The sequence below is a fragment of the Haplochromis burtoni genome, unplaced genomic scaffold (genome assembly GCF_018398535.1).
Source record: "Haplochromis burtoni strain Fernald_Lab_line unplaced genomic scaffold, NCSU_Asbu1 Contig_93, whole genome shotgun sequence".
Taxonomy (NCBI): Eukaryota; Metazoa; Chordata; class Actinopteri; order Cichliformes; family Cichlidae; genus Haplochromis; species Haplochromis burtoni.
In genome coordinates this window covers 20,675-42,204 of record NW_024582454.1, presented here as the reverse complement: position 1 = coordinate 42,204, position 21,530 = coordinate 20,675, and the positions used below count along the sequence as shown (strand labels likewise).

The following is a 21,530-nucleotide window of genomic DNA, read 5'->3' as shown; positions in this document are numbered from 1 at the left end:
CTGGCAGAAACACAGCCATCGGCCGTGCGTGTGCAGAGGGTATACTTCTATTATGTTGTGGGGACATTTATCTGGTTATAAGATAATATTTCAAGGAACTATCTGATTATCTTTAAGGTACAAAAATCAAGCTGTATAAGCTGAATCTGTATATTTTAGATAAAAGAATCGGTCAGAGGAGTACAGGTTATAGTAAATGTCCAGGAAATGAATGTAAGTCAATGTAATGTCCTCTGAAGTGATGAAAAACAACTGCCCGGGAGTGCGCAAGTGTGTCCAAGAGTGTATTTCTTCATTCCAGGTGATGAAGGTGCCCTTGTTGCCTCTTTCCTCTTTTTTTCTCTCCAGCCCCAGAGATAAGTCTCACTTGCAATGACGACTGATACTGAATGTAATTATTCCGGAGACAAGAACATTACTTTGAAAGGGCTTTGTGTGTGGCTGTGTGTGCGTGCGCGTTTGTGTCGTGCTGACCTTTCTGCGATGTGCAGCTGGCAAGCCTCTAGAGCCAGCTTGCTGAGTGTCTTCCACATGGCTTCAGTCTCTGGTGACATCTCCAGAGTCTCGAGGAAGGCTGTGGCTCTGGAAAATACACGCACATGCACAAGTAGAGCTGAGCCAGGTGGCAAGACAGAACATAAAGCAAGTATTCTGTGCTGCAGATATCGACCACAAATGGTGTGTAAAGATAAGGAGCGGCAGAAGAGCTGCAAATATCGAGGAAACTGTGTTACAGCAGCCACTCCCAAATTTAAGTCTGAATTGGAAAATCTTCTACGGCCTATTCATCACTTTTAAATATGCTTTAATTCAGTTTAGTCTAAGTTTTTATCTTGTTTTTTAGTCAGACTTGTTGGATACTGGACTGTAAGACAGATAAAGTAAAAAAAAATAAAATAAATTAGCCTAATTTGGCTGATGCAAATGTCCAAATGGAAAAAACAAGGAACTCCAAAGTAAGGATGAAGAGAAGGTTAGTGAACATGATACCAAGAACATTAAACTGAAGCAGGAAGATGGCATTATAGATACACACGAGGGGGACTGGTGATTAGACACAGGTGACCCAAAAAAAAACGTCTTTTCATAAATCTGGATTAAGTTGGTTCCTGAATGTCCCAAATTCATTCTTCAGCAAGACAATCACAATAATAGCCCCACATATAGAGCCATAAAGAAGATGTTTTGTATTACTGTATGAAGTAAATCAATGAATAAAACCTATGCATGGTCCAGTGTTTCACTATAGCATGCTCTACAAAAACATAAAGCAAGTCACAATGGACCGTGAGATGTTCTGATCTAATAAAGTCTGCTGAGGAGATCAGTGGACATGTTAGAAAGATTATTACTGGTATGACCTGAAAAGATGCTGAACTTCTTCAATGTGACAGCTGCTAAAGAGGGACCAGGGCTATCTTCTTAATCTAATTCAATCACATTCACCAACATTAGTAAAATAGAATTTAGAAGACTTATTTGACAGATTAGCAGATTAGAAAGATCATGATTTATAAGAATAATGAGAGGAATAACAAATAGCTCCCCAGAAGGCACAAAGCTGTAACATTACTTTACAAAATAATTGCAATAACACAGTGATCTTTTAACTCAGATCATGAGTGGATGAAATAAAATGCCTGATTTCCACATTCAGTGGTACTTGTCCCATTGTAAAGTATAATTTTTGCTTTACGTGATTCATAGCTTAAAAATAAAATCTGTACTTATCATATCTATTAGCTCACCCTATGTTCATTTAATGTCTGAAAAACAGAGGTTTAAGCTACGCCCCCTTTAAGACAACCTTCTACTTATTGGCTACCCCGCACAAACAGAAAGCTATCTTCTCTCACTGATTTAACACAGAGACAAGTGTATATAAAATGTCAGAAAGAAAGGACTTAAAACAGTATGAAACTTAAACTTATTGGCTAATGGCGATGGCGAAACAATTGATTCCCTAAATTTATTTACATTATGCCTCTTCCAGAAGCTTTTCTACTGTAGCTGACTTTAGTGACATTGTCAGCAAAGGCCTGACGGTGCTCAGCGGAGGACCAAATGACCTCCTCCACACACAGTTCCATGTCAAAACAATACTATATTCAGTTAATAGTTGTAAACTGTTTCTCAAAATATATGAGTTTCAAAAATATAGTCATGATTTTTCAATTCCTTATTGGGCAGTTTGAGCTTAAAAAATTTAATTCCAAACTTTGTATGACAATTTCTTCCTATGAAAGAAGACCATTAAACATATAAGCAACCAAATTCCTCCTAAAGACTCCCAAAGTGCTAGAGGAAGGAGCTGAGTTGATGCTCCTCCTGAATAAGAGAGGTCAGTTATAATTATTTACTCCATCTGATGAGGTGGCTTCACACGAGCATCCTTTCGGAGGTGATCAAATTACAACACGCTGAAGGGAAGGATTATATCTCCCAGCTGGCCTGGAAGTGCTGAGGAAATACTCGAGAAGAGCTGGAGGAAGCTGCTGGATAAAAGGACATCTGGCCTGTTCTGCTCACCCGACTGTCACTGCGCCTCTGACCCAGAAAAGTGACGGGTGCAAGGAAGGACGAACGGATGTTCACGCTGCATCGTCATTTTGATAGGCTGTATGGTTTTATTTAGTGGGCTGTACTCACCTGTTATAATCTCCATCATCAACAGCCGTACCAAACTCAATGAGGCCTTCGTCGAGTGTGTATGTCACCATGTTGACGCCCTCTGTCACAATCACATCCGTCTTGCCATCGGCTCTTTTGAGATCCACAATGTCTCCCTGACAAAGAAAGGAGATACATATTATGCATAGGTATGAAACCTCCGCGCTGTGTTAATAAAGTGGAAAACGTGTTTTTCGTGCTACTGCATTTATTAGACAGTTTAAGCCACAAAATGCTTAATCGATGAAGCTTTTACTTACAAAAATACATTTTGTCAGGTTTTTATATTCTGCAATTTCTGATCTACATGCAATCCTGCATGCATCCTCTACGTCTGCACTTTGTCTCATTCCTGTTCATTTTGCCTTCTTTTGTAATTGCGTTCAACAATTTCAGTAATTTCCTGTTAGATAAAGTGTTTCAGTTCCTTTTTTTTGTTGCAATTATTCTTCACCCTATGTGGACAGTGATTTTGGTACAGTTTAACTTCAAAGGTACATTTAAGACTTATTTTCTTTTTCTCCGTGAAGCATCCTAACCAAAGTCTCTCTAGAAGTGAGCACAGCAACTCTGCAGCCATCTTGGGAAAACCTCAAGGGATTTAAAGGAGCTGTTCTCTTGAAGCTTTTGGACCCCAGTCACAAAGACCTAGAGAGTGGTCAGTGACCCCCAGTCGCGTGGGTAAAACATGTATTCCTGAACTGGGCACAGAGTGTTCTGCCAAATCGAGACGCTGTGCGTTCAAAGCAGAAGACGTGCCTTTTACAGTGTGTTGACTTTAGCAGTAAAGCACAACTTTTACTTTGATCTCTTACTCAAAATCTCTGTTTCGATTTTGTCTCCTTTTCAAGTTTCACTACAAATTAGTAGTTAGTTGGTAAGTGTCTGCAGAGAAATACGACATCTTCCATGCAAACTATGGGGGAACGTGGCAATTTACTAATGACCAAAACAATCAGAAGGAGGTTTTTGGTGAGTATTTCTTTTTTGGCAGCTGTTTTGCAACATCCAGCAATCACATGGTTACCAGGCCACAGAAGCTACATGTCAAGAATCACCAGTCTTAAAAACACACACACAAAAAAAATGTTGGTAAATTTGCCCATAAAGCAACGTTTAAAAAGCTTGTTTCTCTCTGGTAATTATAGCTGCAGTATGCATGGACACAGGTTTACAACATCACAGCTTCATTAGCGGGTCAGTCCAGTCGACCACCATAATCAACTTGCACCCTCTAAATTCACATTATGGATGCTTTTAGCCAAGAAAAACAATGAGTACACTTAAATATACTTGCATAATTATAATGAAAGTTTTTGTTAAACCTCTATTTAACAAGATAAGAATGTCTTTCTTTTTGGAGAGTGTTCTCAGCCAATATATGCAGCATTAGCAAAGCAGGGTTTTTTCTAGAAACCAGAGTGCGTAAAGAAAAGTTTCACAAGTACGTGGAGAACAGAAGTGCACACAGATTGGCCTTGGAACAAACATGATGGGCGTATGTTTCCCAGTTTGGCTCTTCAGAAATTTTACGCTTTTGTTTTTCACATATTATTAGATAAAGGCATCAAAATAACGTTCCACATATATGGCTGGATGTATCACCAAGATAGCTGCTGAGTAGCAAAGTATATCAGAAATATTAAATTTCAAAATTCAATTTATTTATTTATTTTTTTTTGTGTCCCGTTTGGATCTTTAGCCATCAGAATTGTTGTCTTAAGGCCAAGAAAGATGCCAAGCGGATTTATTTTACCAAGTGGATCATCATGGCCACATTGGTCCATTTGATTGACCTTTATTATAATTATGTATTTATTTTATTTTCAGTTGCTACAAACGGGACAGACATGACTGGGGGATAGGACAGGGAGAAAGAATGAAAGAAAGAGAGGGAGAGAAAGAAAACCAAAGGGGAGAAGAGATGGTGAGAAAGGGGGGAAGAAAGAAAAAAAAAAACACAAACAAAACACCTGGATCACCTGTGTGGAGAAAAAAAACAGAAGAGAAAGCAAACAGCAAAGAGCAACATAATAAAAAAAACAGCACCATCACAATAAACTAGCTAGCAGTAGATAAAATAATAAACGATATTGTGCAGCACGCAAGATAGACAGCACACAATGTGCTTTGAGGCAGCAGCCAAGAAAGGTTTAGTCCGCGTCTGTGAATACCCGTGTGTACACCTGTGTGCATACCTGTGTGGATCAGCATGCTTGTATTCTGAAGGTTTCTCCATGTAACGATCTGCTAGGGAGTGTGGGGAGCCATAGCCCCGTCCACCAGGGTATGAAGCAGGTATGGAGGAGATCCAGGCCCCAGATATCCAGAGGCCCCAGAGTACAAGGACCCGAGGAGGACCACCAAAGGGGGGGAACCGTGCCACCCTCCTGGGAAGAGCTGAGTAGAGCCCCAAAGGAGAGGTCACCCCGCAGCTACGGAGCAGAGGCCAGAGGGGGTTGCAGTGGCGTGCCCGCGGGCTCTGCCGGCAGCCAGCTGTGCCAGAGAGGACCGAGCTTCAGGCCCAGAGGCCAAAGGCCTGAGGGCATCCCACCCCCCGAAAGGAGCCCAGCCGGGCCACAGGCGCCCGGCCCCGCCAATCAGCCACCAGGAGTGAGCCGGTACATACATGAGCGCCCAGCCCCAGACGACAAGGACCACCAACACACCAACGTCTGAGGGCATCAACCACCGGCAGGGAGTGTGGTGAGGGGAGATAGGCCTCCGTACTTTAGAGGGCCTGAGATGTACCCAGAGAGGTTGAGTCTAAGACCCAACCTGACATATAGACACAGACGAACAGGCACACGCGGACACAGACGTGCATTCCCACCCCATATGCACCACCAAATACTCGGCACTCACCCAACGTGTAGACAGACTCAAATAGACACTGCAATTCAATTTATTTTAAGCCAGTTTTAGTTATACTGCACCCCTTCACAACTACAGTCATCTCAAGGCACTTTGGTACCCAATAATATGGTGATTATTAATGAGGATTTCCACTAAACACTATGAAATCAAATACTTTTAAAGGAATTATGACCAGCTCATAACAGCAGCAATTCTTTGTCCATTACTACCCTCTGCTATTGTCTACAAAATAAAAATGTCTTGCACAAAGCTCAGTGCACTTTGCAAAAACATAAATCAGCCACACAAGAGGCTGCTGCGATGGTTTTTATTATTAATGAGAACAGCAGCAAGTGTTAACGCAAGCAACTTTCAAAACCCTGCGCACACCAGGGGCGACTAACTGCCTCAGGACAGCGGCACAAAAAGCTGGTTCTCTGTTAAGGCTTTGCCAGCAACACAAAAAGGCTTGAGAACAGTAAAAATACAAAACCATGCAGCTTCAGTATAAACACTGTGGAGATATTAAAAATAAAAAGGTTTATCAAAACAAGCCAACCAGGGCAGATGCAGAGCCTCCAGTTAACGATGCTGACCATACTTAAATCACACTTACAAAGAAAACAAAAGCTCACCTTGACGGGGAACATGGTGACGGTCTCTGGGCTGTCAATGCTGTACCAGATGCAGAGGTTTCCCCGGTTTTGGGAGACCACCACATCGCTGCCAGGCACCCACTGGACGTAAGAGCAGAAACTCAGCAATGTGGTCTTCACGCCAGACTGTATGTCGTACAGATGGAGCTGCAGAGGACAGAGAAAGATAGAAAGATATAGAAATTCCTATTTTCATCATCAGGAAATGGTTTCAAGTCCAACAGTAAAGGCAAAGTCCAGCAAGTGTCACTGTACATAAGAATGGATTTCTCCAATTTCAGCTGTGACCATTAAATTTAAAGTTCGTAAATATAGAGTCCAGAGAGTTAATCTGGTTTATCTTCGCATAAAATAAAAAAATAGGTTCTATACAAAGGTAACAAAACCACTTTACAGTCCATCAAAGCTCATTTGTATCCACAATAATATTATATTTTTATTATATACTGTATAATTTAAATGTTTCATAGGAAGTTTATGCCGACAGTACTTTGCACCAGATTATCTTTTGCTATCTTTAAAATAGTCATTTCAAGAGTATTCAGAGCATCATCATCAGTGTGTGAATGGGTGAATGACTGAATGTAGTGTAAAGGGACTAAGTAAAGCACTATACAAATACAGGTCATTTAGCATTTTACCATCATCGATCACCACTTAAAGTCAGGCTAAGTTGAATTTAATTTGATTTATTTTATTTGAATCATTGATTTATTTTTTGCTCCTGCATTTGTTGGTTTAGTTTACTTATAACCTCATTAGCTCAGGAATGTAAGTTCCAGGCCCACTGCACAGCAGACCCACACTCCTTCCACCTGTTTGTTTCCTTTGGCCATGTCTCCATACCTTATTTTATTTTAATTCTTGAACTTCTGTAGGTACACTGACTCTTGGTTGTGACATCCTCTTTATAGCCAGTCTCTGGAATAAGCCAAGCCTTTATGTTTTCTTTGTTGTGGCAAAAATATGTAACTAGTACTTGGATTTTGGGGTGCATTTGAAGATATAATGTGGTTATTCTTCGATCTATAGAAAACCTGGTTGGTGAATTTTGTTACCTTTAGGTAGGAGACCTTAAAAGTGAAAGAGTTGTTTCTCTTTGTCCACAGTACAAAAACAGGCCTTATGCATCTTCTAGTGTTAGGTCCATAATTTGTTGGACCTTTTGGCACATTAGGTTATTGTCAACCGTCCTAAAAATGTTTGTAAAAACTCCTTAAATTAAAGCTGAAAGTATGCACTTCAAATGCATCTTAATAGTCTTGTTTAAAACCCACTGGTTTACACAACAGTTTTTACTTCTTTTTATTCCATCCATCTGTTCTCTCCCACTTATTCTTGTCTAGGGCGAGAGGCAGGGTACACCCTGGACAGATCGCCAATGTGCCACAGGGCTAACACACAGAGACAAACAACCATTTACACCTATGGGCAAATTAGAGTTACCAATTAATGTAACCCCACTAACTGCATGTCTTTGGACTGTGGGAGGAAGCCAGAGTACAGAGTACAGAAAACCCAAGCAAACATGGGGGGAACATGCCAACTACTGACAGCAAGACCCAAGCCTGATGGTGGAGCTGAACTCAGGACCTTGCTGTGAGGCAACAGCGCTATCTACCATGCCACCATGCTTTTTAATTCTTTCTTTTGAAATATACTACCTAAAACATCATGCTATGCATGAGAAAATGTGATAGATTAGATTGCATTTTCCTTTTCGTCTTCCTTTTAGACCACCCTTCTTCTAATTGGCTGCTACTGGAAACCAAAATGTTTGAAAAGCAGGTAGAAGGGACCCCCAGCTCTGTGTGCCTGCATTTAGAGCAGTCTAGCCTAAACACTTGGCCCACTCCCTTCTTTCTTTGAAAATGTAACCATGTTTGACATTCCACATACACTTTATGGCTTTATTATTACTTACATCCTTTATAGTATAATTTGTTGCCGCTGTAACATCTCTGGATTAACATTTTAGGTTTTCGATATATGACAGCAGAACACTTAAAGTAAAGATTCGATAGGAAGCATTTTGCTAGCAACCTGTTCTTGTAGGTTGAGGTTTACGTTAGCATAGTTAAACTCATTTGGCTTGAACAAAGTTGATTAACATCCAGCAGCTCCACGTGAAAACTCCCACTGCAATAATCTGTTCCACTGTGCACTTGATGAGAATGTAGATTCTATAAGCTACAGAGACTCCCGCAGCACTTAAAGTGCATGTGTGAGTATGTCAGACCGCCCGCTGATGTAATCAGCTTCCTTAATGCCCTCCCCACACCCACCATCACTAATTTTAATAATGCTTTGTCTATAGTCTCACCCGGGTGCTCAGCTTGCCAACTTTAAAATGCAATGAGGACAAGCAGCCTGTTGATAAGGTCATCTGAAAGCAAGGAGCAATTAAAGAAACATTTTATGACTCTTTACTGTTGAAAAAAAAAAATGGGAAAATGAAATTTCTCCCAGATTGTGGAGTATACGGAATTGCAGTTGGGAAACCACCATTAGCGCTGTAATAAAGGTAAAAGTTAATAACCACTGCAGATCAGATGAATTAACATTTACAGTAAACCTGGGCATAAAAAACATTTCACTGAAAAAAAAATCTGCACACAAGCCACAAAGTTTTTCAGTGATTGCAGAGATTTTTTTCTGGCACTAATTACCGTCAAACTTTTCTATTCTTCTACTTCTTCTTCAAGTCATTGATGGTCATAAATATTTTACAATCTCTTTCGCTAAAGTTGATTTTGCATATACTAAAAGGAAACTTGTACACTAGATTTGTAAAACTGAATTACGTGTCACAGCAAGTCACACTGGAAGAAAAAGTTAGACTCCACAGAGGGATTCTCAATTACCTGAGTTCTCCTTGTCTCTGCCCCAAGGCTTAAACATCAAACTTTTTTTTTACCCCGAGGCAACAACTGACAGCGTCTCGCTGCTGCTCTCATCCTCCACACAAGGCCTCTGTGAATCTCAGCAACCTCTTACATATAACCAGAGGAAAATGAATACTGTTTTTTAAATGGGGTCTATGACAGCAAAATTAATGTATTCCCACTTATATGACATAAGACGTAACTAAAAGAAAAAAAATTAGTTTTGTGCAAAAGAAAAAAAAAAAAGGCTTTTAAATAGGGACAGTTCAACGTCATGAAGAATTAACATTTAAAGGCCTAGTTTGCTTTTACTCCATCCAGATTATTATATACAGTACGATCTATATAGAGATGTCTGCCTTCCCTGGAACATATCTGTACCAATTAGAGCTCAACTTGTGAATTTCTTAATACAATATAATCTTTCCCAGACATTAAACATCGTTATAAAAGCAGATTAAATGTTCACGCTACACCAGAAAGCACTTTCCAATTTTCCTCTAGTCTTATTGTTTTATTCTTTTGTTGATTAATTTTACTCCTTCGGGACTCAAAAAACAGCGGGACAAGTGGGAACTGTGTCATTTAAAGGGATCAAAAGCCAAAAAAAAGAAAAGTTGGTAACATCTGATTTAAACCCTATAGCTAACATTTCATGCCTTTCATGGTTAATTTATGGCACCCCCTGGTGGCAAAGACGGTTTCACATTTATCTTGACTGTCAGTCAGAAAGGCTGGATGACCAAAATGGTTCAAAACAGAGCCACAGCGCCTGTTTTGGATGATGGACATGGCCATAACTAAAGAAATGCCCCTAGCATTGACAGCCTTTTCTACTTTCCTCATCACACTGTCTATCATTTGCCCCCTCGCTCTCTTTTTGCCTCTGGGTCTCTATCTCATTGTGCCGAGGTTTTATTCTTACCCGCAGCTTCTTGTCCCTGAACAGCAGTTTGCACCCGGTTTCATTGAGCTCCAGCCAGTCAATCTTGGAGTCGTGGCTGATGGTTCCCAGATTGTAGCCTCCGGCCAAGTCCACTGAGGGGAGAAATAAACCGACAGATTAACTGAGTCAGACTGCCAGTGTCTAGCTAACGCTGGCCTTTTATTCAAGATCACAAATCAGCTAGTTCTTTTATAACTTTCCATAATTCTATCAGGCAGAGCCTGAGCTGTTTCTCTGCTCTCAAAATGTACCTGCTTTGGGATCCAGCTGATATTAGTGTGCTGATGTGAGGCCTATACAGTCTTTTTAATTAAAATGGGGGTTATTGTCCACACTGAGCTAACTGACTTTATACTGCAGTTATTGTAGGTATATTACTTTAGGAGTTTAATATTATGGTAAGTAATCATATGGGCTGGCTGAGTTCCTATATGCTATGACTTGGTCAAATACTACCAGTTTTCACTGAGTTGTATTTGGAACAAAAAGGTGGAATTCTCCTCTTTGAGGCACAGGTACGTGTGTATGGGCCTCAGTAAAGTGAAGTTCAGTTACATAATGATTTCATTTATGCCTGTTTGCTTTCCTCTTGTGAAGAGTCTCTGCAACCTGCTGTTACCCGTAACACCCTCCTCTGCGTAGCTCTGGGGAGACATTTACTTTTGCGCATAATATATGTACAATATGACTGAAAATGTCAAAAGCAACAATCTAGATCCAATTAACAAGTATGACTTTAATGTCTTATTTATAAATGCTATTAATATATGTTATATGCTCCCCTCAATGACCAGAGGCAGACTTTCATTATGAAGAACATGGCCTTATAACTTCATTTTTAGTCAGCCCATCATACACCATGCTGTCTAGTAGGCCTCCATAATATATTCACCCGCTGCTTAGAATAGTCCCCGAAAAATCTACTGTTTCGTCCTGTTTACATAATATTAGCCTAAAACACTTTTATAAGCACATTTATAAGATAAAACTTTATTGAGGATGTTTTATGTTTTCAGTACAAACCAAAAGCCTTCAAGGTGTGGGCCAAAGACAAATAATGATTATTTCATGGGAAAATGTAATTAATTTATGAGAACATGAATTACCTTTATGTTTAACTATTACAACTAAGGGTGTACTCACAATATGCAATCTGTACCATGCTGAGCACATCTGACACCCAAAGTTTCTTTAACTGCGACCTGGCCACTGAAAGACTCAAGCACAGTATTCCAATACTTCCTCAACGACAGCCTCCATTAAAATCTCTGTGGTAAATAATTAATAAATATAAAGGGAATGTGAGAGAACAGCCTGCCATAGCTCACAAAAATGGTCCAATTAAGCCACAAACGCATGAAGCCGTGTGCGCTTTTGAAAGAGACAGACAGCGAGCACAAGGGGGAGGAGCTAACATGCTGAGACTAACTGGGGTGTGTTCAGTCACTGAGCGCAGCGTGAGCTCAGGTCATCGGGGGAGTGGGGAGGGACTATGCCTACTGCAAAAGCACCCTGAGTGTTAAATCCTTTTCTGAACCTGGACAGTCACATTTTGAATAGACACAATTACAGTCTCACTTTCTCTCTCTCTCTCTCTCTCACACACACACACACACACACACACACAGAGTTTTTTTCTTACCAATAGCAATAGTCTTTATGTCAATCAGATAAGCGAGCTTCTTGTTGTCTTCAACTCCTTTCTGCTTCCTCTCATTTAGTCGGACACTAGACACACACACACACACACACTTGGTTTAAATGACATGACTGCATTCAGCAAGATATGGTTTTATCAAGTAATAACCCAGCATTAGTGCAGCGTAACTGGCTTCAGCTGCTCTTCATTATGTTAAATCCCAGGATGAACCTGGTCATGAATTTGTCATGCTGCAGTGTCCAGCCGGAGGCGAGCAGCAGCCAGAGTATCCGACAGCCATCAGTCACAGAAAGGCTGACAGCGCTGACACTTCTGACAGCTCTGAATACATTAACATAGATGTGTGCTGACTAGTTGGTTTAGCCTCACTGACTCCTGCGGACTCCTTACTGTAATGATGCAGAGGATTTCTCCAAAACTCAATACCGCCATCTAATGGTCATGGCTGAAAGCACTTATGAGAACGCATCAGGGTTAATGTTTGTGTCTCTGTTTGTACCTTATGTATATAAATTTGTCATTTTTTTAATTGTTCAAGACAGGAAAAAAATTTGGATTTCTCTTTAGTTTTTCAGTATATTACAAATGCTGTATTCAAAAAGATAATGCATGTTTGAATAACCCAAAATATTCCTGTTTGGAAGTGAGATATTGATTTCATTGCCAATATGCAAAACTATCATTCATTGCAGGTTCAGGCTATTACCATAAATCTATTTTTGGACAATTTTGTAAATGGATGATGAAAGATGTGCTCGTGACACTGCTGCTGAATCGTTTTTGTTGCAGGGCACGGTGACATAAATGTTTGTAATTGCCTGAAATCTCTCCTAGTGTGACTTTTAATCAGAATTATACAGTTGTAACCCCCATCAGCAGATCACTAATACTGCATGCGTGGGACTGTTTCACATCTGTTCCTTAGAACCAAACAAACCGGTTGAGGCGCTCGAGTGTTACTCAACATACTGCTTCTGCATAATTATGAGGAACGGAGCCAACCTGATGAGGTGGGGGTTCATAAATTCCGTGCGAACTGATCCCAGAATCTTGTTGCTGCTGTACTCCACCAAGCTCAACTCCCCGGCATTAAATATCATGCACACCTGAAAACAGAAACAAGAACAGGGCTGTGAATACAGCAGAGTGAAGAATGTAGTTTTATGGACAACATGACAGGACCTGATATATAACCTCCTTCGCCGAGATAATTATATTTACTAAACACTAGGCCTTTGTGCTCCTTGGCAAGCCTCTAAATGTGGTTTAGGGGTTTTTTTAATAAGAAAACAAAAACAATTTGCACACTGTCTAAATGGTTATGTACTCACTGTTTCATTCTCAAAGAAGAACTTTTCATTTCCCCCAGAGCCAGTCCAAGGCACCTGGGAGAGGACAGAGAAAGCAGAATTAACTTTAATACAAATATTACAACAATACTGCGAACATAACACAATTACACAGTGTGAAGAGCGCATTTACTGTGAGAATCTGACATTAATGTTTGTGAACCACACACTCTTATTGCGCCATAATGATGTGATTAACTGATTACTCATGTTTAGTTGTTAAGTATATGTGACAGAGAACAAAAATTGACAGTTTATGACCAAAAAAATGTAACAGCATGTCAGCTTGCATATTCTCTAGCATGGAGTTGCACGCCTATAAATGTTGGGTCTCTCTAGCCCATTGAACTAAAAGACTTTTTATTAAATGCAGAGACCTAACTTCAAAGCCTTCACCTGAATTTTTGGTCACAATGTTTCCCTTCTCCTATATTATTCCCTTCCAAGAGTACCACTCCTGTTACTTCTTTGTTTTATGGTATATTCTTTTATGGTATAATACTTGAGGTCCAACCTCGCTTAATTTATTTGTCAGGAGATCTCCCAGCAGGAGAGTATCTGATGTGTGAGCCATCAGGTAGCGATCTTTCCCCATGATCTTCACTTCTTCTATCTCATAACCGTAATAGGACTTCAGGACAACCCGAGTTCCTGTGGAGAGGTTCTTTACTATCACCTAGAATTAAAAGAAACAAAACAAAACATATTCCATCTTTACTTACGGTTTTGAAATCCAGTAACAATCGATTCACACACACTGATATTTGATACTTTCAACCTGTTAATCCTGTTAAAACGACAGTTAGTTCAGTGTGGTGGTCGTTCCAAGCAGCAAAGTTAATCGCAAGAGACTCCTTCTTGTGTGTGTTCATAATGTGTGTATTTATTGTATAGGTTTAATTACTACTTTGCTTCTGCAAATTAGTGTGGCCTACAAGTAATGTGGTGTGCGGTACAGACTCATGCTTATTCCTATAAAAATAAAAATATTAAATTAAAAACATGGCTTTTTTTTAAAAGATATTTTCTTAGAATTAGCAATTAGTGTTGTTTTTCCCCATTTTCTAAGGGTAACATTATAAACAACAACAAATTATCTATGGGAAATAATAAAAAAAGGCAGATATATTAATGTTTGATGGCTTAAAAATAATGAAAAACAAACAAGATGTGTATTTCCAGCATGGCTTTTTTTCCAGACTACTGTAAACATAATTTTCTGCTACATTTAATTTGTCAATTAAGAAGAAAATCAGATAAACAAAAAGGCTGGATGATTGTTTTCGGAGCTCATCTCTTTCTTAATCATACAGGGCTGCTTGTTGCACCTGAATTCATTAAGTCTGCATTACTGCTCTCACAAAATCAACGGGGCTGTTTTCACATCGTCTGTTAATTAGCAGAAGAAGGAGAGCAAAGAGACGTCTGAAATTGCCTATTTGGTTGTCTGTTTGTCTAATTTAGTGAAATTACAAACACTGTGGTTCAGCACTGATGATTTTCTTGTTGCCTGGCTGTTCCTACCTGGCTCAGGCCAACGTAGGTCACCTCATACTTGTTCTTGTAGATGGTTCTTCGCAGGCAGCAGTCAAACAGCTCCACTCCCCCACACAGTGTTCCCTGTTGAGAGACAATCAACAATTAAACACCTAAAAAACGCAATTTACATTTTCTAATCTGTTTTTTTTTTGGTCATTTTCAGATGGTAGCAGCACAGAAATTAATAGTTATTGTAGAACAGATATGCTTTCAGAGTCATCATAAGCTGTTGGAGTCAAGAGTTGGTGAAAAAAATGGAGACCAAAAGGCATCTTAACACAATGTTGAACTTAAAGTCACACTGCAGGTTAAAATAACGTTTTTTTAACCTTTATTTAAGCAGACAGTCACAGAATGCGTTAGATCAAGTATTTACAGCGCAGAGGCGTGATCCGTCTTTCTTCCAGGCCAAGCTGGTGATTGTGTAGAGGTTGGAAATTTCTTTAGGTTTGGCTTCATCCCACATTCCTCTCCTCGGAGCCCAATTGAACACCCGCAACCTGGACAAACATCACAAAGGAAAAACAAACTTAGCAGAAACATCATGATAAACTTTCCCCTTAATTCTAAAGCTGCCACACACCGACCGGTCAAAGCTGCCAAACACCACAGATTCCCCACTGGGGCTGGCGACAGCCACGGTGAACTCCTTCTCTGTTCGGTCGCGGCTGTAGTCGAAGGTCTGCAGGATGTGTCCCTCTCTGCTGTAGGCCACCACCTTCTTGTCACAGCCCCCCACCATGATGCTGTTTGCACCCCAGGCTAGAGCGTAGGGTGGGCATGAGTGTGTCAGAAGCTTACCCTGTGGCAAGTAAACAAATGTGTGAGAAGATATGTGTTGAATGGTGTAGAACTTTTAAAATAGGAATAAAAAATGCATGAAGGCAAACAATCTGTCGCTGTGTTCACTCATGCACTGAAGACCTGAACTTTTCCAGACATGCTGGAGGTGCAGTCACATTAAAAATTAAATCTTTTCTAACCCTCCAGCTCATTAATACACACTCTGTGTGACGTCTGATTGCATCAATACGAGAACAGTGCAGGTAATAGTCTGGTAAATTTAAAGCATGTAAGTGGTCATCCTGTTTCCTGCCTCCTGTGTGCTGTATGCAGGCAATACTAGACTAAACGTGCCATGGTTCTTGTTATATCTGTGTCTGTCAGCAGGTTTATTCTTTTAAGTCTTCCTGGTACTTTCTCTGTTTGTTTTTTTCTTTTAGTTACTTCCTGTTTTACTTAGTTTTAGTTTTTTTCTTTCTTCTTTTGCTTCTTTCCCTCCTTCATCATCAGGAGTCTCTTATTTGTGCCTCCTCTTCTTCTGCTTCCACCAGTCGGTGACCTGAAATTCAGTCTGATGGTTTTTTTTTTTTTATTAATCCTTTATTTATCCAGGTAAAAAATCTCATTGAGATTAAAAATCTCATTTCCAAGAGAGACCTGGCATCATAGCAACAAAAGTCACATACCACATAGGTATATAACATTTAAAACAAATACAATATCCCATACAAACATTTGTAAAATATACAATAACAGATCAAATTAAGAGTACATTTAAAAACAATCACACTGAGTAAACGAGCTGTTCTCTCGTTCCTTTAAAACAGACTTAATCTCTCCCATGGTAACCAATTCTGCTAATTTCAAGTTCCTTCTGCAGATTATTCCAGGAAGCAGGGGCAGCATATTTAAAAGCCCTTTTCCCCAATTCTGTTCTAATTACATGTTTACCATGCTGCAAAATCTCTCAATTCCCAAAATGCATCTAGAGAACAGAGGATAACAGAGGAGGCTTGTTGGAATTGCTAGAGGATACACAGGTGTATCCTTCAGGGAAGTGTTTTCATCTTAAGTGTATAAAAGAGGTGTGACACACAGCTGGAATACACGGACCAAGATCATTTAAATGCTTGTTGCACGCATCTTAGATGGGACTAAGACGTGAGCAGAGGCGTTGATGATGTGCAATTTGGGAAATGAGAAAGGGGAATTATTTGCCCCACGCTCATTAGTTCACGTGTTTGACTGTTTCCACTTGTGCCTAGGGTTGATGCGTGTGCATAGATTATCCTGTATTTCTCCTTTTCTTGGGTGTTTCCCAGTTTGCCTTATTATGCTCTGTGTTTTTTCTGTTTCATTCACTTTAAGACTTGATGTTCTTGTTTTTTGTTTTCTGTTCTTTTTTTTTAACCACTCCTTAAAGGCCTGTTTTTTTAATTCATTCTGTGTGACTCCTGCTTCTGCTCATGACAAAGCAGAATTTTTCCTATAGTGAGAATGCGTCTGAAAATGATCATTTCCATCAGTGAAAAGAACAACTTTGTACAATGTCTTAACCTGATTTCCCAACATTTTCTGGATTTCATGTGTGAAAAAACAGCTCCTGTAGGTGAATTGTACCTGTGATTCCCCTGAGCCTTCATCATCAAAGAAGTACCGCACAACTGTCCCATCAGCATGGCCTGATATGATCCCTTTACCAGAGACACTGACACAGAGCAGAGATCTTAAAAATGACACGCAGTGCCCGCAGAACAAATGCAGCAAAGCAGACAATTATTTCACAAGCTATACACATGGGAAATAGCTCATAACTTTAATAAGGTCAGCCCACACTTCACGCTGGGACCCTTGTACAACTTTTTGGTAAAAAGAAAAAAAATCTTTTTGGTTTTGATTTTATGGTATTTATACAAAGAAATCCTAATCATAAAAGCAGTTTCTGCACAGTAGTTCCTATTTTCAAGTTTATCAGCTCATCTTCAGACTCAATACATATATATGTATATGTGTGTGTGTGTGTGTGTGTGTGTGTGTGTGTGTGTGTGTGTGTGTGTGTGTGTGTGTGTGTGTAAAGATATTTTAAGCACTCACTTTGATGCCAGTGAGACAACCCAGGATTCTGTGGCGTAGATGGTTGAAGATTTGTTTGTCTGAGTGTTGGCAAGCCGAATCTGTAAAAAAACATCAGAGAACTTAAAATATCCTTAAAATATCCAAGTACACTGCGGTTGGATTTAGAGAGGAATACAAAGACTTAACATCCCAACTGGAAAAGGCTGTGAAAATATTTCACATTTACTGCATAAAGATGAAGTAATACCGATTTTTCCCAAGAGGTTTTAATGCATCTAAATTATGTTCTATAAATTCACTGATGCATATATTTCTTTTTACTAACATCTTTGTATTTGTATGTATGGGTACATTTCTAAATGAATTATTTATGATTCTGACAGTTTTTGAACTCTACAGAAAAAAGCTTTGACAAAGAAATCAGACCATGTGGAACTAAAATGTCTACAAAAATCTAAAGGATACAACTGTTATTCTACTACACCCATATATAATTCCTGATACTTTTACTTAATATTAAAAAAAAAACGTGAAATATCCAAGACATACCTTGCCTTCAACTAATCCGTAGACAATAGCATTCTCTGCAGGCCAAAGAAGGCATGTCACAGCACTCTGCAATAAAGATAAGAAAATAACACAACCATGTTGTTGCAGGTGATGACACAAAGTTGAAAGACAGCTGAAAAATGTAATGTCATGTTTATAAGGAAAACAAAACTTATAACCCAATTAAAAACTAATACCAGAATAGATTCATCAACAGCTAAGCCCTGCAAAGTGTATTCACTTTGAACTCTACAAAAAAAAAGCTTTGACAACCGAATGAGACCACGTGGAACTAAAATATCACAAAAATTTAAAGAACACAACTATTAGTCTACTACAATTATACACATACGTAGAAAACAGAACATATCTGATCATTTTTTAATTTTATATGTCTAAATGATTTATAATAATATATTTTAATCAGTCCTCATTTGTTATCCATGTCTTTGTTTTATGTAGTAGTAGATCGTAGTAGGTGCTCATATTAAACATGTTCAAAGTTTGAAAAAATAAAATGACCACAGTGTGTGTGCAAATAATCCCTGTGAGCCAAAAACTCAGGCTTTAGATTACTATTAACTTTCAGATTCAACAGCACAGAGACTCCATCGACATGCCCTTCAAACCTTTTGTTTGCATGCAGCAGCCAATTAAACACAGCTGGCATAAAGAGAGGAACTAAAACTACTTGCTTCAGAGGTGAGATTATCTGAGACAGGTGGACTAAATGATGATTAGTCTGAACTTTAAACTAAGCAAAGCTACACTGTGCAAAAGTATAAAACCATATGCTGAAAATTAGTTTAATAGATTCCTTTTATGGAAAGAAAAGTTTCAAGTTTTGACAAAAAGTTTTGACAAAAAGCATAATCACTGCCACTTTTAGCGTGCTCCTCAAGGCAATAACAATGCATTAAATCACGTTTTCTTACCGTCTGAATAAATTTATTGCAGATGACTTTCTTGTCCCCCCTAGGAGAGACGAGAAAACCGATTAAAACTTCTGCTTCGAATTGTACCAAAATGTAAACTATTGAGAAAAATGGAACTAAGCAGAGGTAATTACCAGTCCTCTCCGATTCTGTAGACAAAGATGATATTGTCGGATTGGCCGATGGCAATTTTCGTGGAATCTGGTGAGAAGGCCATGTCATTTACAACATAGCTCTGCTTTCCATACTGAGAAAATAATACATATCAGTAATTATTATTATAGAAAAGCACTATAACATAATAACACACCAACAAACCCACAATGCTCCTGGCCTATAGAAATCTGTCATGGGGGCCCCGCGTGGTAAAACTGTAGGACCTGCTTGGGCAAACATACAGGGAGGCCCCACAGTGTAGGGCCCAGATGTGCCCTACATTTCAGCCCACAGTGGGCTGCCAACAGTGTGGGTTTCTCCACAGTGGCCTCACATGGGCCCCAAGAGGATATGTTTGCTGGATAGATACCCAGTTGCATTTAATATAGATTTTACAAAACCACTTGGTGTAGGCTACAAATACAAGCACAGAGTTCAAAATAAATGGGTGTTGTCACAATGGCTACACCCATCTTTTATATACAGTCAGTCTATGATTCCAGCGACACATTTGGTTAATGGCAAGTAATTGATCATAATTTCTTTACATTATATACAGCACCTCCTTTCATACACACATGCAGCTCAAAGGACAACGGGATTTGTCTCACCTTGGCGTCCACAGGTTTTGTGGAGAACTTGTCCCTGCTCTCTCCATGCTCATCATACAGCAACACCACCCTGTCCACAGTGCAAACAGCGAACTTGATGTTGTTTGGTGCCCATGCCATGCAGGTAACTTTGGCAGCAAACTCCTGTCAAAGCAGGTAAACAAATCAGTCCTAAAGCACTTGTTTTATAGACTTGCTCTTATATGATGTCCTCTTTTAAAATCCTTCTAATGATTGTGTATCTGTTACACGTGTCTTTATGCTTCTACTCTAAATGAAAATCAGTGTTTCTCTCTGTTTTATCTTGTGTTTGGCCCTGATTTCAGTCTTTCTATAAAATCATGCTTTAACTGTCTGCCTAATTGTTGTCTATTTTTGCCAGTGGAGATACTCTTCCTTATGAGCGACAGATAGATGTTAAATTTGATCAGACACGATAGATTTAGGTGTTTTAAAATCCATTTAGCACGTGCAGACTTTTGGCCATGTATTAATCATAAGGACGCGGCGTTTATGTGCTAGCAAGCCTGGCTAGTGCAAAAATCCGCTTTCAATAACAGTTCAGCGTGGGTCAGTAAAATCAAATTCATGCAATAAATAAATAAATATATCACGAAACTGGTGCGCAGTTTCAGCTTTCTAGTATAAACATTATTATCTGGCTTCCAGAACCAGTTATTGTTAGCTAACTCGCGCTGGCTTCCTAGCACTACTTACCGTTAGCTCACTCGTCAACTTACCCGGGAGGTTAAAAGTGTCTTGAGATACTTCAGTTGCATTCTGAGGGAAGCTCGTACACAGAATGGTATTATTACTGCTGGAATATTCCTCAGATTTTGGTCATTTTGCTAGCGAGCCTGGGCTAGTGCAGAGGAGGTTGGAAGTAAACTAACTGTGATCTCCTTAGTTACCGCTGGGGCGGGACTTGCGGTGCGTTCATAACAATAGGAAATGTGAATGTTCTCGGACAGTTTGCCAGCTCTCGCGCTTTTGTTTCTGCAAAAGGATGCCATTAAATAATTAAAACAATTTTAACCCGGTTAGAGTCGTTCCAGGTTACGCCACAGGCCGTGAACAGAACTGCTTCGATTATGTGATTTCTATGCGTTTATTCTGTTTACTCTCTAAAGATGCTACGATTTCCGTCATTATATATCAGCCGTCAAATGACAGAATTCCCGGAGCTAAAACATGTCCACGTTTAGTAAGGGAACAGTTCAGTTTAGATGTGATATTTAAATAGTCACATTTTAGATTAAGATTAAAAAGTTTTGAGGAAATTTCCCCCAAAAAAGAAAAGAAAAAAATATGGAGATGCCGGGGATTGAACCCGGGGCCTCATACATGCAAAGCATGCGCTCTACCACTGAGCTACATCCCCTTCCGTATAGGAGCCGCGAATGTAGTATATTTATTCGCATACATCTGCACTATACCCACACTTGCTAACTGTTTCTTCATTATATCATACTTGTTTAAAAAAATAATTTCAATTCCTCATATATTATGTACATTGCTTAAACTTTCTTCAGGCATACCAAACCGTTGAATAAAAATATTAAAGTTAAATAAATGTAAATTTATGAATAAGTCTGGATTGTAGCCCCCACAAACAAACTCAGCCTGCCAGATTGCGCACTTGTGAAATTTGCTGTTAACATCACTTAAGATTTATCTTTTACTTTTCATAATCTCTATATATTATTAGCCATTTAAATGGTGAATACACATCACACATCACACATTTTACGTCAATATCAAAATTGTAAGAGTTATAAGAACGTTTTTTCCTGTGCACAGAACAAAATGTTAAATTGCCGCTGCAGATACGCCCCTCTAGCGTGGTGACGTAGAGGTCA

General features: G+C 39.3%; 1 protein-coding gene and 1 non-coding gene across 2 annotated transcripts in view; both read right to left on the bottom strand.

Annotated features, from left to right (window-relative positions):
- ift172 (intraflagellar transport 172) overlaps positions 1-20,600 on the bottom strand; it is a 56,015-nt gene extending 35,415 nt beyond the window's left edge. The window contains exons 1-18 of the mRNA XM_005948427.3: positions 20,412-20,600; positions 19,672-19,815; positions 19,039-19,151; positions 18,905-18,944; positions 17,970-18,035; positions 17,439-17,518; positions 16,965-17,052; positions 15,149-15,363; positions 14,938-15,061; positions 14,547-14,642; positions 13,537-13,698; positions 13,005-13,058; positions 12,676-12,779; positions 11,656-11,741; positions 9,993-10,105; positions 6,162-6,329; positions 2,650-2,786; positions 475-582 (exon numbers count right to left, since the gene is read on the bottom strand). Coding sequence (XP_005948489.1) covers positions 475-582; positions 2,650-2,786; positions 6,162-6,329; positions 9,993-10,105; positions 11,656-11,741; positions 12,676-12,779; positions 13,005-13,058; positions 13,537-13,698; positions 14,547-14,642; positions 14,938-15,061; positions 15,149-15,363; positions 16,965-17,052; positions 17,439-17,518; positions 17,970-18,035; positions 18,905-18,944; positions 19,039-19,151; positions 19,672-19,815; positions 20,412-20,450 — 1,937 coding nt within the window. The 5' untranslated portion in view covers positions 20,451-20,600. The remainder of the gene's footprint in view (positions 1-474; positions 583-2,649; positions 2,787-6,161; positions 6,330-9,992; positions 10,106-11,655; positions 11,742-12,675; positions 12,780-13,004; positions 13,059-13,536; positions 13,699-14,546; positions 14,643-14,937; positions 15,062-15,148; positions 15,364-16,964; positions 17,053-17,438; positions 17,519-17,969; positions 18,036-18,904; positions 18,945-19,038; positions 19,152-19,671; positions 19,816-20,411) is intronic.
- A 380-nt stretch (positions 20,601-20,980) lies between these two features.
- trnaa-ugc lies at positions 20,981-21,052 on the bottom strand. The gene has a single exon. It is a non-coding gene; the product is annotated as a tRNA-Ala (tRNA).
- Between the last annotated feature and the right edge of the window lie 478 nt (positions 21,053-21,530).